Here is a 19,014-nt window from a genome sequence, read left to right as displayed (position 1 = left end):
TGTCTCTCTAGTAGCTTGTTAATTTTGCCTGTTCCCATGGCAACCAACTCCATGTGCTTGTTATTATTATTCTTTTTTTTCTCCACCTCTGTCCTGTCCTCTCATGTCCTTGGTTTGTTACTTGAGTTTATTCGCCTGTTCTGTGTTAATCCTTGATTAGTTTGTCTACTATTTCACAGTCTTATCATTAGACTACATTTGTATTAAGCTCAAGTCTTGTTATATTTACGGTTAATGTGTACAGTATATGTACAAGTGTTTAATATGTATTTATGTAAATATAAAGATTGGATGCTTTACGATGGATGTTTTTCCCCATGTGGATTACTACTGATATGAGTTCAAATAACTTGTTTGGCTTGGGTTAAAACAAGGCACACTTCTAAGATCTGCTTACAGCATCCAAACCCTTTGAATCGTATAATCGCCTCCGGTATTATGTGAAGAATTAACTGGTAACAAGTTTTTCAATATTAATTCACGTTTCCCGTAAGAATATTTTTCAAACCACTTTTATCCCAGTTAAAGTGCCACAATTTTACCTAACAACAACAACAACAACAACAAAAAGCCTACGAGCTTTCACTTTCTACTACTTCCTGTTTCCAGTCTTTTTCACCCAGGGACATTATCACTGTTCTAAAAAATCATAAACACTGCAAGTTTTAAAACATCAAGCTGCTCTCAGCAGCAATTCTGCAGCAAGAACTTAGCAACATTTTGTCATTTTTGGCACCGTTCCCCTCCTGATCCCCACTGTTAATAAAACATCTGTTTAGAGGAGAAATGTAGGTCTCTGTGGTGTTCTACGGTTTATGCAATGGAAAGAAATAAATCCTGTGGATCACAGACTTCCAGCCATTTGAGACAAGGTGTCTTCTGTACTGTGTGTCAATCACGTTATGCGTATATGGCACATTGCTCCGAAACCTCTTTAGGACGTGACTTTTTTTTGTTCATGGACTTTGTGTTCCTAAACAGCTAGTTTCAGCCAATTTCTGTCAAAATCGCTGACTATACTTTTAATGTTGACAACAGCTGTGATGGATGAATCTATGGGGGAAGTTGTTTTCCTTCACTCTGTCAGAAAAATAGTTAATGCATCCTCTAACATTTTTCTGCCTACATAAACAACACAAACTTAAAAAACGTAAAAAAGAAAAAAACTGCACTGAAATGGGGTACTGTCTATGCTAAGGGGAGTCAACTTTAGTCAGCAGTCATGTCTGCTAGCTACTGTAGCTAGCGATCAACGAGCAAAGTTAACAATTATGTTAACTTTTCGCCTCACACCTCCAGGGTTGGGGGTTCGATTCCCGCCTCCGCCTTGTGTGTGTGTAGTTTGCATGTTCTCCCCGAGCCTCGGGGGTTTCCTCCGGGTACTCCGGTTTCCTCCCCCGGTCCAAAGACATGCATGGTAGGTTGATTGGCATCTCTGGAAAATTGTCCGTAGCGTGTGATTGCGTGAGTGAATGAGAGTGTGTGTGCCCTGTGATGGGTTGGCACTCCGTCCAGGGTATCCTGCCTTGATGCCCAATGATGCCTGAGATAGGCACAGGCACCCCATGACCCGAGATAGTTCGGATAAGCGGTAGAAAATGAGTGAGAGTGAGTGAGTGGTTCTAGAAGGAAACCTTATCGGCTTTTTTATCCATATTTCGTACCACGGTGATTTTAAATTATCCGATCCGATTAGTCTGAAGGTGTTGATCTGACAGTCATGACAGCTGTAATTATGTTTTTGTTGTTCTTTCAGCTGCTCCGTGTCAGTGGATCATGTGGTCAGCATGTAGTGTTTCTATTCATTCTTAAATTTAGTTAATTTATATGCACAATCTAAGGAGGAGTAGGACAGACAATTAAAAATAATAATAATAATAGAATTGCAATAATTGTTATAGGAAAATGATTCATCTTGGTAGAAGCATCTCACTGATAATTCTTTTTATTCTATAAGTAGATTATATTTCTACAACACCATGCTCAGTAATATTTCCTATTTTACATCATCACTGCTTTCGATCTTTTGAGCGGTAGACTGTAACGTCTTTTTTTGTAACGTGTACATTTACATTTACATTTACGATATTTGGCAGATGCTCTTATCCAGAGTGATGTACAAAAGTGCTCTTATGTCTCTATTGATGTATACATTAACACTGGTTCACTAGGTTACAGAATTAGGATACCATCAACCTAAAACTCTGTTTGGGTTTTTTTTAATTTATTTTCGTATAATATACACATAAAACAAACAGTGAAAATGCTAGCTGAAGTGTTTCAGGAAGAGGTAGGTCTTCACCCATCATTTAAAGTTCGGAAGTCTAGGGGAAGTTCATTCCACCACCTCGGTGTCAGAACCGAAAAGCGTCTTGCTGTATACCTACCTCTTACCCTCAGAGATGGTGGGACCAGTTGAGCAGTGCTAAAAGCTCTGAGGGAGCAAGGTGCAGTGTGAGGAGTGATAAGAGCCTTGAGGTAAGAGGAAGCTGGTCCATTTTTGGCTTTGTAGGCAAAGTTCAGTGTAGTAGTTCTTGCCCTATGAATACTAATGGAATTTTCTTACTTTCTTAAATATTTTAAGTCCATAACCAAGTTTCCAAGAAAGCTGAATAAGCTCCTTGACTACTAAACGAATTCTGCTTTAAAAATAATGCACAGATATATATATTTTTATTTTTATAATCTACTCCCACAAGCATCATCAAGACTCACTGCTGGAATGCACAGCGAGCTGCACTAAGTCCCACAGGCGTCACTTTATGTTAATTCTTAGTGTGACGAATACAAATTTAACTGCATAAATATTTAATGATTTCAATAAATCATAACGCTATATAGGAATACAGAAGGAAACTGTTTTAATGCACCTTTTTAAGGAAAACCAATAGGGTCTATAATGTATGTCTCGAAATGTATTCTCTCTATAATACAAAGGGATGAAAGGAATGCCATGTGTGGTTGTTTCAGAGACGTCTAGGGACGAGAGAACAAAGGGAAGTCTGCTGTGGATTTCACAGTTGTCAAACTGAGAGTGGGCTGAAATAAAGAAATAACCCAAAAAAAAAAATAAAAATAACAACGACAACACTCACCGTCAGACCAGCGCATGGCGTCATCCAGCTGTGATGGAATCCCTTTCCATAACGTTGTGTCTTTTGGGTAGCCCTGGTCCATGTTTCGCAGGTGGTCGTCATAGCGCCAGTAATGGTTGTCCTTAAAGAAGTATGTCTTGTCGTTATGAAGCCAGACGAAGACAGCATCTACGCCCTCCATGGGCAGGCCGAAATCACTGATGGGCCGTGGGTAGCCTTCCTCCACGTTGTTGTCTTTGAACACCCAGTACTTCACTCCTAAAGGAATTACAGATAACTAGAACATCAGCACTAGCATCAAACAGAGCAGCAACCGATGCAGTAACAAGAGCTAGAAAAAAAAATAGAAAGAGACAATAGTAGCCGACTGAAAATCACAGCTCTTAGCTGGTACAGTATGTTGGACTTGAATACCCAGTACTTCACATCTACAGGAAGTACAGAAAACTAGAATACTAGATCAGTATCATTCACAAGTAACGAGAGAATGACAGACTGCTAATGGAGCTCATGAAAATATCAAGAAAAGGAACTGCAACATCTTCTTACAATACAATTAACCTGATAAATCCTACAAACATTCCTTGGTAGTAACACAGAGCAGCAACTACAGACATTGCTGACTGAACGTAAGAGATCTTGGATGTTGTTTTTGATAACCTACGACTATTAGCTATTCCACTTGTCAGGACTCAGCCCGGACTTTGGCCACGTGCTTTTGTTTCTGTTTTGTCACGTGTCTGCCCTGTTCTGTCACACCTGTTCCTCATGTGTCTAATTGTGATTAGTATTTAGTCGAGCCATGTTGCCTTAAGCAGAGAGGAATCCTCTGCTGTTGTCTTCGTTCTAGTCGTGTCTGGTTTTGTCCTTGTTCGATTCAATTCAATTCGAGTTTATTTGTATAGCGCATTTTACAATGGACATTGTCTCAAAGCAGCTTTACAGAACATAAACATAGAGCAGAAGGTAAACATAAGGAGAAATATAAAGAATTAATATAATAAAGATTCAAGATGTATGTATGTATGTATGTATGTATGTATGTATGTATGTATGTATGTGTATTTATCCCCAATGAGCAAGTATGAGGTGACAGGCAGCAGTGGCAAGGAAAAACTCCCTTGTCCATGTTTCATGTTTTTAAGTTATTAAATCCTGTTTTTTTTAGCTATCCTGCATTTGGGTCTGTTTTATCCCGCGTCCCTGACACCACTGTTCATTCCAATGGAATTAAAAACAAAATACTTTACTTTAAAACACTAATGAAACAGGATTGCTAACTAGAAATTTAGCTAGCTAACGCATTTTATTTCAAATTAGCACTATAAAAAAGCTTTGTAGACTAAACACATAAATACACCTCTGCACTTAAGTGGTTTTTATAACAATCATTTAAGTAAACTGGGCTAAATAAAATGTTTGTTGATGTCCATTATTGATTAATACTAAGTTGGTTACTCAAGTCGATATTGGCGAGTTCCATAAACACAGTCATCGTCAAATAAAGAAATGAGATAAGCTAATTAGCTAAATAGGTGTGTTTAGCTAATAGGGTTGGCAAAAAATTGCCCAATGGACAAAGAAAACCCTAAGACAAACTGAAACCCAAAATATCGACTACGTAACCAAATATAGTAAAAAAAGAAAAAAAAACACTATACAATACATTTTCATATGACGCAGTATTAAATCCATGTTATTCTTTTCACAGACGTCAACAGTGATTTTGTATCATTTATGATGTCAGTTACACTCATTACAGTTTTTTGTTAAGAGATCACAAGACAGACCTTTAAAAAAGACGATCTTATGGTCTCCGGGTCTCTCATACACAGCATCGATGCTATCCAGGTTAGCAGGCAGACCTCTCCAGAAGCGATGGATCTGAGTCGGTCTCAACGACACCAGGTGCTTATCCCGAGTCAGTCGCCAAAAATACTTCCCTTAAAAAAAAAAAAAACAGCCGAATTTAACCTGACATACCATTATGTGGATTTCTGCTGTTTTAAAGCTTCAGTCATTGCTCACATTAGTTTTTATAGCACAGCGATGCTGGAGTCTGTTACAGGAGTCTGATTAGTCAGACAATGCTGAACAGTGATGCTTAAGGGCTCATATGAAAGGAGACAACCAAGGTTTAAGGTGTGATTTTTACTATTTTATCTCTGAGAGGCCCCGAGTGCTTGTTCAAAAGCATCTAGGATTTGAAATTTATCCTCAACCACTAAAACTTTGTGTATTGTTATCCAACAGAGGATATATATATATATATATATATATATATATATATATACACACACACACACATATATATATATATATATATATATATATATATATATATATATATGTATATATATATATATATATATATATATATATATATATATAGTCTCCAGTGTCAATGCTTTCTATTAAACCTTAAAAGTATTTTTTTCAATACAACATACCATGACATTTTTTCAACATGACATATTACATAATTCCATGAGTTTATTACATAATTTTAAAGTTGCATAAGTGACATAAGTGATAACAGGATGATATCATGGCAAAATATGTAACCATAAATTGTTTAAAAAAGTACTTTAAATTACTTTTAGTTTTATAATAAAGAGGACATTGTTTGTCATATAAATAAAATAAAAGATCTGGGATGTGGGATGTGTTATAGGAAAATAGGCAGGTTTGTAATGATAAGTGTAACCCCACTTCCTGTCAGGTTGCATTACACCACGCAGTCATTTTTTTTGTTTTTTTTTACCTATATCAGCATGCCCTGTCATGCTTTACTCCTTACATACCGCCAAACCATCCTTTCTAATTCGTCTGATCATGAAATTGATGTCTTTGGACAGCAACTGTGCACAAAGCGAGGACGTGCCACTCAGTTACGAGTTTGTATCGATTGTGAGACTGTCCTCCAGTTTGAGACTTTACCTTTGAAAAAGAAGGCCTCCCCTCGGATTTGAGCCACTGCATCAAAGTGACTGGTACATCTGTCAGGGGCATCGCGTGCTGGCCTGAAAGATGGCAAGAAAAAAAGCAGAAAAAGAAAAAGAACAAATGAGAAAGAAAAAAACACCAAAGGCATTGCTTGCTATCAGATGACAGTGAAGAATATACAGGCTTTTTTTTCAATTGATCTCTTGTGCTATAAACAGTGCCTGGGTGTGTAAGTGTGTGCAATTGTGCAGTCAAGTGTGCATTCATTTCAAGCTTGCTATATTTGCCCAGGCAGCATGATTGATCAAAATTTAAAGGGAGATGTTATCACCTACATGCAAAAAAGGGCTTTTGCATGCGTTATCTCTCGGTATATGACTCGTCGTGTTTGCTTTGTTAATGATACCAGGATTATGGCTTTCTTTTCTGTGCACCTTATTAACGAAGATCTTCATTCATAGCTTATTAAGAAATCTCTCAGGGATAAAAATATTATAGACCTTAGTTTGGATTAATCCAACTTTATTCACCCACCAGCTGTGAAGATGGAAGGAAAAAGAAATGAAGATATAGAAGAGGGTCTCGACGGGCCGAGTGCCAGCCGATAGCGAGACAAGGATTAAACCTTTTATTTGCTTCGTTCTGACAGCTGCTTATCTTTTTTTAAAGGAAAAGTCCACCCTGAAACTAATGCATTGAAATAGCTTTCAACTAGGTTCTGGCGCATAATTTTTTTGAAAAATTATTTTAGAAGAACAAGAGCTACTGCTTATGCTTTACATGTCTCAGCAACATTAAATGTTATAAGAAGCCAACATAGGAACAGTTGAGACAGCAAAGTTGAGTCAATTGAGAAAGAGACTCGAGTCAACTAGTTTGGTACGGCAGAGACTCAGGTCAGCTAGTTAACGAGTCATGAGATGGTGCTTATGAAGATATTGGCATGGATGATAAAGTTTGAACCAGAACCTAAGCTGTTTACACGTTGTGTACAGGTGATGAAGCAGGACGAACTAAAGGACTAAAGCTCTGCTGCATCGCTCTCTTTGAGGCTATGATCAACCATGGCATGTAGGTAATGAAAAAAATGGAAACAGACCAACATGTCGACTTAGAATTTCATTACGAAGTAAATCTTGTAAATACCGCGTATCAGTGTATTAAAATAAACAGGTTGCTCAGGAAGGATTTCTCCTTTAGCTTCAAGGCATGCGATTGTGAAAGTCTACATCTGTCTCTATGTGTAAATGTTGAGTCGTACTCACGGCACTGTGGATTTGTTTTCTGGCAGGTCCATTAGAACAGGTGGATCATCGGTATGAAACACACCATCTGGACGAGCCGTGTGTGAGACCGAGTCCCGAACACCTGAGAGAAAATCGTCCCAAGTCAGAGGATAACAACAAAACTTATGTCCCTGATCGTTTCCCATAATATGCGCTGTTTGTCTGTCCAGTTTCCCTCGTCGCGTTCCTTATATGGTTGAAGCTTCCTGTTGGTGTTTCTGTTGCCATGACAGGTAATTAGTCCTACTTTGGTGGGCTGTTTGGTGGGATTTCAGTTAAGCATGTATAACTGAGGTAATGTGAACGTAGCGCTTTCAGAAGTTACACAACTTGTAAGCTTGTAAAGTAAAACAGGCATGTCTCAAGCAAAATAGAACAATACATAAAATTTAAATTAAACCATAATTACAGCTATTACCGTGATGCTTATACCTACACATGCAGAAATATACCGATAATATACTAGACTTGCATTATATTAGTTTTTATTTTTTTAAAAATATTCGCTTTTATGCTCCACCATATTATATTTGATGGCAAAGAAAACAAAAGGCATGTAATACTTTAGTTCACATTTTCCTATGTTTTTAGGTTCCTTGTGTCCTTAAAGTTTAAAGTAATTGGTAAAACATTTTTTATTAATAATTTATTTTATTAATAATGTAATATTGCACATTTTTGAAAAATGTGCAATATTACCTATGCTGCAATATGTCTTCACTGTAATTACTACTCTTTTTTTACATTTTTGTTTTTGTATATACTGTATTTTATATTATGTCTTTATTCTTTTATTCTTTATAAATAAATAAATAAATAAATAAATAAATAAATAAATTAAAATAAAATAAAATACCCTATAAAATAAATAATAATAATATAAATATATATAATAAAATAAAATAAAATACCCCATATTTTATTTTATTTTATTTTATTTTTTTTGCTGCTGTAACAGAGAAATTTCCCCATTGTGGGAAATAAAGATTGTGGGATCTTATCTTATCTTAAAAATAAAAAATCTGGCAACATTGGAAGCATGATCTGTATAATCTAAATTCCGCAGGAAACCTAATCTAGGCTCCTCAGGAAAGCTTAAGTAAGAACATCGACTGAATACAGGCAAAGACTAAAAGGCTGAATGTTAAAAAAACGATATTTCCTCTTGTAAAATAAGGATGCAGTTCTGTTGTACTGTCTATTTCCTGCAATACTGCGCTGGATATATTTTGCTGATCTAATTCCCTAAAGTATAACTTCTTCTGGTGTTGATCAGTCGATCAGTCTATTTATTTCTGAGTAGAGACTCTACCCTACTCTATTTTTGTCTGCCAGCGTTCTGACCCGAGCCATGAACTTTTTTATACGGTTATTGGATTTTTCTGAATAAACACGTCAGTCTTCCTCCACACAGAATTTGAGCAGCCTTAAAAACGCACAACTTCAGCTCCTCGTTTAGAACAGAAGTAGAAAAATTCATGGAGGCAGGGCAGCACATTTGATTTAGCCATTCTTCATGCTTTAGGAGCGTGTAATTATGCTCCACCGAATTGATGAATTTTTCTAATAACAAATGAATATCAGGAGGCACTGGGTGGCATTATGTAAATGAAATCAGGCTAACTGATCACCGCTAGATCTCATTAATTGCCGACCATATCAGGATTTTTTCATCGAGGCCTTTCCTTAATCAGCGTGAGTAATGCACACAAACTTTTGTTCAAACACAAACTTTATCTGTCACATTCGATTATTTGAACGAATACAAAGTCCGTGCCATGGCAAGGGTTAACGGCTTAACCTGAGTTCACCAGCGGTCTCAGGATCTCGCAGCTCATCATCCATCCATCCAGTCTTATTGTTTTCTCTCTTTCTCCCTCCCTCCACTCTCCGTGTCTGGTGAAGTGCCATGCTCAGTTGTGATAGGTTCGGCCCGAGCCTTTGAGACGGCCCATTAAATCCCAGAGCTCTCCATCTGTCACAGCACCGCCATTTAATTACATCAATAATACTCTAATATAAAGAAATCTGTTCTTAGGTCTGCAGTGCTATTCTAAGACTCATGTCTCTGGCCCAAATGTCCATATAGTGTGCTTTTTCATAGGTGTTGTTAGAGGACCAATAAACATTTTTTAGGAACTGGTCTGTTTTTATGGTGGTTTAACTCTTATGTTCTCAGACATGGGAATTTTATTATGTATGGTGTCTATCCTGTGGTTTCATATAAAAGATTTACCACCAGTATCCTAAAATATAAAAGTATTTTCGACAATATTCATGGCAGAGACATATATTTAGGGCTTTTAGCCGTTTCTTCTGAGGAAAGTTCGGGATCGTCATTGTGCAATATGTCAGGGATCAGCACGGACTTTTGGACACGTGCTAATGTTTTTGTTATTGTCACGTGTCTGCCCCGCCTTCGTCTGCTCCTCCCTGTCTCTTCACCTGTTCCCCATCGTGTGATTGACTTGTGTGTGTATATATGTGAGCCGCGTTGCCGATGGCAGCGCGGATTCAATAGTTTAGTTTAGTTTAGTTTAGTAACGTTAGTTCCCCGTGTCGTGTGGATATGTTTGTCTGTTTTCCTTATGTATTAAACCCCTTTCATTTGAAGCTATCCTGCCTACGGGTCTGTCTCCTTCCTACCGTATCCGGGGGCCTGACACAATAGTTACTATAGAATCTACTGCAAGTGTCAGTAAATTGGTCTACTGACAATTGGTTGCTTCTTCCTTTCATCCTGAAAATCTTTTTTTAATGGTGATTATATGGACTGTTTGAGGTGCTGTAACATATTCAGGACATTCTCCCTCTTTGTCTATAGAGGTTTTGCCCACCAGAATACTAGCGTAATCTCTAATATACAGTATAATTCCCGATCCCTTCCTATTTTAGAGTATATAAAGAGTTCATGGATTTTTGTATTTACACTTTAAATTTGTTCTTTATGACCTTTGGTTAAGATTTGTACAGTATTTTTTGCACTTTCTTCTCGTGTCTGTCTGGCTTTTCCTCTTGATGTCTCTTTTTCTCAGATCTCCCAAATACTTGCCGTCAGATGTGTCGTCGATTCAAAAACATGCTACTGGAATAAGCTTTAGAATAAGATTCATTTTGACCCTGAACATTTTACACATCACATAGCACAGGTGCAGGTGTTAAATGCTTTCGGAAAGGTCTGCTGAGAGGCAGCGTCACCTACAATATCCGCTGATTATTCTAAATAATTACCGAGGACAGAAAAGGAGAAAGCCATGTGACATTCTATGTCTAGCAGAAATGTATTAGAAAATGTATTTGTCGGTCAGCGATGGCTGTCCCATGTGTCCCTTCCCCTTCTCCTGTAATAACTCATCATTATTGACCTTCAACTCATCATCAGTACTGGAATCTGAAGGTGGGAACCAGTCTCATGAGGTTCATTGCCCAATTTTGAGAAAGGATATTCTGTCTTTGGTTTAAACTACATTAGGGAAGAAGGAAAAAATATAAAGGTTCAGGAGACAGAATAGAATCAATGTAGAAAACCTAGACAAAAACAAGAAAAATCCCAGCAGTACTCGGGTTGCCAGTTATTTTTAGGAGCACTGAATGATTAAAGGTTCTTTTTTAATGGTAATAGACGTTATAATTTATAAACTTTATATTTATTCATTGGTTATTACGAGCTATAAAGGTTGCACGGTAATGCATAATTAAGCATTTTATAAAAATGCTTACAAAGAATCATTTACAAACCTATACACAAACATAATACAGTTATAAACTGTATATACAGTTTTATTCACAAAAAAATGTTACAGAGATTTTTAATTAGAACTTAGAAACTTTGGAGAATAGGAACTAGTTTTCTGGCATCAAAAGTTTTAGTGCATATGAAGGAAAAGGAACGAAGTAGGTCGTAGGAGCAAGTGGGTTAAAATTTATAAGATGTGAACAATCTGCATGAGTCTGAAAATGAGAAGGAAAGCCGATGGTAATGACAATCCTTACCATAAAGCTGCCAGACTCTGACTTTGTCTTCATAAGGGAGATCGTACTTGAGTGGGTCACCAACAGGCCCCTGGTAGTATGGACGCATGATGGACTCCATGGCAGACGTGTGTGCGAGTCCGATGGCGTGGCCAAACTCGTGTACTGCCACAGCAAACAGGTCCATGCCATGAGAATCTGCAGACACAGAACATTAACAGAGTTTCAGGATTAAGACGTTACGCTCGGCTACACTTTAAAATAACACAGGATAATGATTCAGGACTCAGAGTTGGATATAAGAGTCAAAACCGGAAGGCGCTCGAATCTGATGGTGGCAACACCTTCTTTATTTTTAAAAGTTCTTTATTTTCAGATTAATCTCTGTTTTTAATCTCTGATGGTTGTAAAAAGTTCAATCAGACATGAATGCTTTCTGTTAAATGGCACTGGATGTAATATACAGTAATTATCATACAGAAAGAAAACTGTCAATCAAATGTGAGGATAGACTGGATAAAAGAAATAGATCTTTTATATTATGTATTATATTATAATCGGTATACGGGTTACCAAATATAATTAAATTCAGTGTAACGAACAGACACAAATAGATACTCATACAAGGTACAGTATTTTTTTTTCTAGAAAAAAATTCACAGGTATTTGTTTCGAGTCTAGAATATTGCTTTCTGTCTGTAATGCTGCAAAAAAAAAAGTACATAAGTAGGATGTTTCATCAGATATGAAGGATGCAGGGGGCACAGTGGCTTAGTGGTTAGCACGTTCGCCTCACACCTCCAGGGTTGGGGGTACGATTCCCGCCTCCACCTTGTGTGTGTGGAGTTTGCATGTTCTCCCTGTGCCTCAGGGATTTCCTCCTGGTACTCCGGTTTCCTCCCCAGGTCCAAAGACATGCATGGTAGGTTGATTGGCATCTCTGGAAAATTGTCCGTAGTGTGTGATTGAGTGAGTGAATAAGAGAGTGTGTGTGCCCTGTGATGGGTTGGCACTCCGTCCAGGGTGTATCCTGCCTTGATGCCCGATGACGCCTGAGATATTCACAGGCTCCCCGTGACCCGAGGTAGTTCGGATAAGCGGTAGAAAATGAATGAATGAATGAATGAAGGATGCAGCACAAAGATGCTGCAAAATGCATTTACAAAATGGATTCCTTTATCCTTAGTAACTGCCTGGTCAGGGTCACGGTGGTTAAAGTTTAGCTTGTTAATATTTTGGAAAACTACATTTTTTTTTAGAAAATAGTGTCAACCATGCAGGAAAAAAAACCAAAAACAAATTCTGAACTGGAATGATGTAGCTGAATCATATTGTCACAGTTTATTCAGCATTTAGAAAAAAAATGCCCATGTCTGGTTTCAATCCAAATACAGACTCTGATATGAATATTTGAAGCTTTACAGATATGAGTGGTAAAATAAATGCGGTGATTTGCTGAAAAAGACCTCAATGTAAATGTGCAAATCAGGTAATCTTCAGAAACCCCTGTAGTTTGCATTTTGTATGAGCTTCAGGCACTTCAACGGTTCCTTGGCACAAAAGACTAAATTTACCAAAAGCTCTAGAAGTCTCCTGGATGACTTACGGGCACAATGCAGGCTCTAATCTACAGGCAGACACACTCTCCAAAAGTCAGACACACGACTGAAGAATTGCTCTGACTCTGGAGTTTTGATATAATGATGCTCCTATTGAGACACTTCGGCATGTATTTGTGCATGTCAGATGCCCAAGGAAGCTTCTCAATGATCACTTGGCAGCGCATTGTTTGGGATGTATCTCTGAGGAAAGGAGACACACAACATGCCAAATGAAGGTGTCTCTGCTGGTACAGATAGTGTCGTGTATAACAGATGATGATTAGGAAAGAGCGGTGTGAGTCGCTGCACAGTCGGGGAGCTCTGAGCATACGGGTTCTGACAGAGCCTCAAAGGTGACATGGTGAATATTTTTCAAAGTGCGGACACACGGTAGAAAGCAACACGTTACCTGAATTGCTTGTATTCTGCCATTTGCTGTTACTGTTCCTGTGTTACATAGAAAATGCCTGTTGATTGCTAGCGTGAACGAAGTATTAGCCTCTTGCAGTCATAACGGACTAATTCAGTTGATTTTCAATGCTGCCTCATTCATTTGAAATCTAATAATTGCCATGTATTAAGTACTTCATGGTTATAAAACAGACCTTGAGAAATGTCACCTCGGTATATTAATCTGCATCCACAATTTATTTGGATATGAATTACCACCTTGTCACTTCTTCGGCTCTTCTCTCAGTTTTTCGTGTAGTTTGATAATTGTAGCTTTTTCAATTTTAAATGCCACAGCGATCACATACAAACACTGGAACTCCCATCCATTTTAAAGGTAGTCAGAAAAGTAGCCAACACCCCAGCACTAGGGACTGACAGCTACGTAATATAAGTGATAATGGATGAGTGTAATTTCTTCTACCCACTCTCTGGCTCAATGTCCCTCACACACACTCACACCCACACATACACAAATGAGAGACTGGTGCCAAATTGCAAAAGTCATCAAAAACACACCTGCTTAATGAGGCTTTTCTTTGGGCCGCAATCATCCGTCCGCATTAGCGGGCAACCGGAGAGATAATTAATAAAAGCTATTTGCATGCTGTCAAAAACAGCATAGCAATCCTGCTACTCTGCTTAAGTGACCCACAGGAGCACGTCAATCCTGCACCATAGGGCACTCCAGCTGCCATTCAATCAACGAGGAGCCACCTACCAGCATAAATGGAGCGTTTAACATTAGGCACTTCTGCTTGAGCTCCGTTTCACTTCAGAAGTAATTATGCACATTAGCAGATGGTCCTCGATGGGGGAAAAGTTCCTACATCCTGCCAAGAACAATACGCTTCAAAGATGTTTTATGAATAGCGAAGGAAGCTGAGGAATGCTTAGAGAGAAAACGGTAAAGTATTGTTTTAACACGGAAGTAGCGTCGGTCCTTAGTTCGATCCTGAGTTTCACATGCTATAGACAAATCTGCATGGATTTCCTCAAGGTCATCAGGTCTTCTCACACTTGTTCTTCAAAAACATTAGTAAGTGAACCATTATAAACTGCTCCATACAGTAGGTGTGTATGTACGGTGCCATACAAGGGACAAAGCTCTCATCCAAGGTGTATACACAGCCAGTTACAAATTTCCCTTAGGATTGGTTTAATCATTAACAACATGCATATGTTTCTAAGGTGACTTTGTACTGTATACTGAAAGGGGAAGATCTTATTGTAGGGATCTACATAGTACTTTGAAGGTTTCCTTCCAATGGGCAAGCAGAAACGTTGTGTAAACAACTTTGTAATTATATTCTAAAACAGGCCATTATTAAAACTAATGTTTTTTTAAAGTAACCGAAGAAGAAAATCTTTTTCAGGGAAATTTATACTCCAACCTTCTATGAACCTGTTAAATACATATTGACTGTTCTAGTAATGTCCTCTATAAAGCTGGGGGGTAGAAAGGTGTAGAAGTAGAGGTGTGTCAACCAGACGATTCAATCAACGATTTGCACTTTGAAGCTTATTAGAAAGAAAGAAAGAAAGAAAGAAAGAAAGAAAGAAAGAAAGAAAGAAAGAAAGTAAAAAATGCAACTATTACAGTAGTATTCAGTTTAAGCCACACCCATCTAGGGTTTAAATCTGAATATAGCTACAAATAGTTTATGGTTGTAAAAGAGGAATAATTTTCATAATCCCTCTATCTGGTGAAGAGCTGATTCACGTATCCTCTTTTCTCAAGTTTTCTTCCACATGAACTCTCCCTGACATTGTAGCTTCTGCTTTTTTTTTTTTTCTCATTTCTCAAAATCTGAGTGTTCATCTGGATTTCTGCTTTTCATTTACGTACAAACATAAAAATGTTGTTGTTGTTATTTCAGCTGCTCTCTGTTCGGGGTCGCCAAAGGAAATCACGTCGTCTGCCTATTTGATTTGTCACAGGTTTTACACCAGATGCCCTTCCTGATGCAACCCTCCAATTTTATGCAGGCTTGGGACCGACACTGACAATTAACTCTTCAGTGACAGTACAAACATAAAAACACACATTTTAATTCCAATAAACTTAGTTAACTAAGTTCAAGACTGCTCTAATCACCATGTATTATGCAGAAAACAAGGTTTTTCCAGTGATCCAAAGTAGCTCTGGGAAACCTAACTTGATTATTTAACCCATTTGACATACATCACCTCCACAAAATGACCTAGCAAACACCCTCACGCACACTTGAGTCCTCAGAGAGGTGAACTAGAGACTAGAGAAGCTATTACGGTGGCCATTAAACTGCATTTACTACATTAACAGAAAGGAGATGTTTGTAATTTGTTTTCTGAAAATTACAAATTTCGGGTATCTAGAGAATTTACTTGGAAGAGTGGATACGGAGAGCCTCAAATGAGGCTTGAAAGACATGAGTCTCGAGAAATGAGATATCAGTGTGGATGCAGGAAGCATGACACAGAATTCTGTATTGATAAAATTAAGTTAGCACAATAGTTAACACAAACTGACCCGGAGTGATTAAGGCTTTTGTAACTACTTACAGTAGAAGACTAACATTAAGTGCGGTTCAAACCTTTATCTGTTTCCAGACATACACTTGCCAGGCGCAACATGCAAACATATGCTTTCTTGATCCAGGGAATTATTAGCACGGACCTCACATCTGTCAGGGAGCATATGGCCTCAGGCAGGCCAACAAAAAAAATAAAAAAATGCAAAGAGGGTAGCGACTCTATTCCCTAGAACTCACAGAAAATTCAGCGACTATACAAAAACAAGCACCTTCCTTCCCACAGAGTCATGCGACTCTGAGAAGTACAAGCTACAGGGATAAAGTACTCAGATGATGGAGAAGTGCATCTGCTGCTCTAGTGCTGCCTCCAGGGGTCTGCACTGAAATGGCTTTGCCATGAGCAAAATGAGGTTAGAAAGTCTGTCTCACACCTCCACCTGGAGACCCAAAAAGCCAGGCCTTGTTATCAACATAAAACACTCCATAATACTGCTTTAAATGGTTTAGTTGGAGCAAAATGAGGTCACAAACCCGGCTTCGACTCAAACTTTTCACTTCTTTTTTGGTTTGAAAAACTAAACCTTAAACCTTTGTGAATGTCAAAAAAAAAGTTCTAAAATGCTTTAAGGTTTTATTCCATGCAGCAGGGCAAATTGGATTTATTTCTCGAGTCTTATTTTTTTAAGCAAAGTTTCTGCATTTCAAATTACAAGTCGTGACCTCAGTACTGTAGGCGTTTTGGTCAAAAATTATTTAACCACATAAATATCTTCATCACTTCCTCTTTTCCTGTGCTGCTATTATTATTATTATTATTATTATTATTATTATTATTATTATTATTTGATATTCATTATTTCTTTTTTCTCCTACCTTTTTATTGTAATATGCATTGAAAAAAAGTTCTATGAGCTTCTATCAGCTAGGGAATCATCCACAGTAAATATGCAACATAGCCGGTCAGGGCCAATCAATATCCATGTTTACTTGCAGCCTTAAAAGGGCAGAATGGATGATAAAGATAACTACTGTAGGTACAGTGCTTAAAATGTGCTTAAAAAGTCTGCAAACTAGGAACATATATTTCATATTTATGAAATCTTATTAGATTTGACATCTCATAGAATACACAGAATGGTTACAAATTGATATTAATTAATTAATATTTTAAATCCAGCAAATAAATAATAAATTATTGAAAATGTGTTTTTTTCCCCCATTTTAAATAATATTTTTTTTTGTACTTGAATTGATTAAATAGTTAGATAATAGAATTAATTCATATTTTAAATAAAGAAAATAAATAATAAATTATTTAAAATGTTTATATATTTTAATTGATTAAATAGATTGCTTAATAAGAAATCTATAAACCCAAACAGCTTGAGCTTACAGAATAATAATTTGTTTTTGGACTTTATAATTGCCTATGAATTTTGATAGAATTCCATTTTGATTTGAGTTGCTTGGACACTAATAGATATACAGCTTGCTTGTTGCAGTGATAACAAAGACTTTATTTTCTCAGTTCTCAGAATTCCACTTGAGGCAAACACACATCACACTTAAACTAAATAATACAGAATACTTCAGAGTAGTTAAATTGTTGCCAAATGTAAAAGCTAAAATTTACGTGAACTGCAATTTAATAAAAATAAGCCTACAAAAAAAAGCCTTTCACATGCTGGTGCTATGTAATTCAATACTGTTCATCAATTTCAGTGCTTAAATAAATAATAATGTATGTAAATCAAAGAGGAAAAGTGGAGTGAGCAATACATGAGAGCTCAGTTTAAAGTCAAAGATCTGCAGGTTTTACCAAATGAATGGTAATCTATACAGATCAATGGCATCATGGAGAGACAGCAAACGCAACAACTCGACCCATACAGAAATTGTATTGGAGTAGTGTAAAGACTATGTTCTAAAACAGTTACCCCAAGATCTAAGTGAATGCACTAATCCTCATCCAACCCATGTTATACAACCCCTTTTATATGGCCTTACCTGGAGACCTGAAAGTCCATGCCTCGTCATCATCAAAGTGTGTATCCCCTGCAGTGAAGCGTTCTCCTGGGAAAAAGGCGTGGGCTACGGTACCACCCGGACCATCGAAAGGGTAGCCGTCGTTGTGGTCTGCTTTGGTGAAGTCAATCTGGATGTCTGCCTTGTTCCCTGCAACCTCATGGAAGTTGAGCGGTGTGATATCACTCCACACCTTCAGAGCGTAGTACATCAAGGCTCGAACCGTTTCCCTCCCGAGCACGGCGGACTCCTTGGGAAATGTCCGCACCCTGGAAAGAAAGTAAAGTCCATAAGGTTACTGCTGCTAATATAGAATAGAGTGGTACCTTTGTGCAGAGAGAAGCATTGCAGCCTTATATCTCCCTGATTTGATCATGAGTTTGGGGTGCGTGAGGTGTATTCCTTATGTCTTTGAGAGTTTCCTCTGGGTTCTCCAGTTTTCTGGTACCGTATTAGTATTGGCTACAATTTATACACACTGTATTTTACACAGCGGCTCAGCAATTAACTTATTTATAAGTTATCACTCAGATATCTGCGTTCCTCCCAAATTAAATGCTGAATGGAGAGCCTAGTGGCTAAAGTGTTGGACTACCAATCAGAAAGGTGTGATTTGGTCCACCAAGCTGCCACTGCTGAGCCCCTGTGCAAGGCCCTCAACCCTCAATTGCTCAGTCAGTTGTATAAAATATAAGTTTCTCTAGATAAGGTTGTCTACCAAATGCTGTTATCAGTAGATGTGCCAAATAACATTAATCTAGAAAGATTTGAGCAAGTGTTTTGATCTTTTAAATATTAACTCACATCACTTGGGAACATTTAAATGTATGGCATTTGGCAAATAATCTTATCCAGAATATCTTACATTTATATAATTTATACATCTTAGCAGTTGAGGGTTAAGGTCCTTGCACACGGACCCAGCAGGGGCATCTTAGTGGTCTTGGGATTTGAACACTCACCTTTCTGATTGGTAGTCCAACATCTTAACCAATGAGCTACCACTTCCTTCAAATGTTGCACCGATCTCATCTAGACTGCACTAACTATTAACATGTTCCCAGGATCCACTGCCCCCATCCAGGATAAAGTGGTAACTGAATATGCCTCCATGAATGATTGT

At 37.7% G+C, this 19,014-nt stretch overlaps 1 protein-coding gene across 1 annotated transcript in view; it reads right to left on the bottom strand.

The window, feature by feature from the left end:
• The window catches only part of mmp17a (matrix metallopeptidase 17a), a 94,308-nt gene that overhangs the window by 4,396 nt on the left and 70,898 nt on the right, over nucleotides 1-19,014 (bottom strand). The window contains exons 4-9 of the mRNA XM_060890897.1: nucleotides 17,874-18,160; nucleotides 11,321-11,497; nucleotides 7,307-7,409; nucleotides 6,036-6,118; nucleotides 4,886-5,038; nucleotides 3,096-3,353 (exon numbers count right to left, since the gene is read on the bottom strand). Of these exons, the coding sequence (XP_060746880.1) occupies nucleotides 3,096-3,353; nucleotides 4,886-5,038; nucleotides 6,036-6,118; nucleotides 7,307-7,409; nucleotides 11,321-11,497; nucleotides 17,874-18,160 (1,061 nt within the window). The remainder of the gene's footprint in view (nucleotides 1-3,095; nucleotides 3,354-4,885; nucleotides 5,039-6,035; nucleotides 6,119-7,306; nucleotides 7,410-11,320; nucleotides 11,498-17,873; nucleotides 18,161-19,014) is intronic.

This window comes from Tachysurus vachellii, chromosome 17 (genome assembly GCF_030014155.1).
Source record: "Tachysurus vachellii isolate PV-2020 chromosome 17, HZAU_Pvac_v1, whole genome shotgun sequence".
NCBI classification, from domain to species: Eukaryota; Metazoa; Chordata; class Actinopteri; order Siluriformes; family Bagridae; genus Tachysurus; species Tachysurus vachellii.
This window is presented reverse-complemented; position numbering and strand designations above follow the sequence as displayed.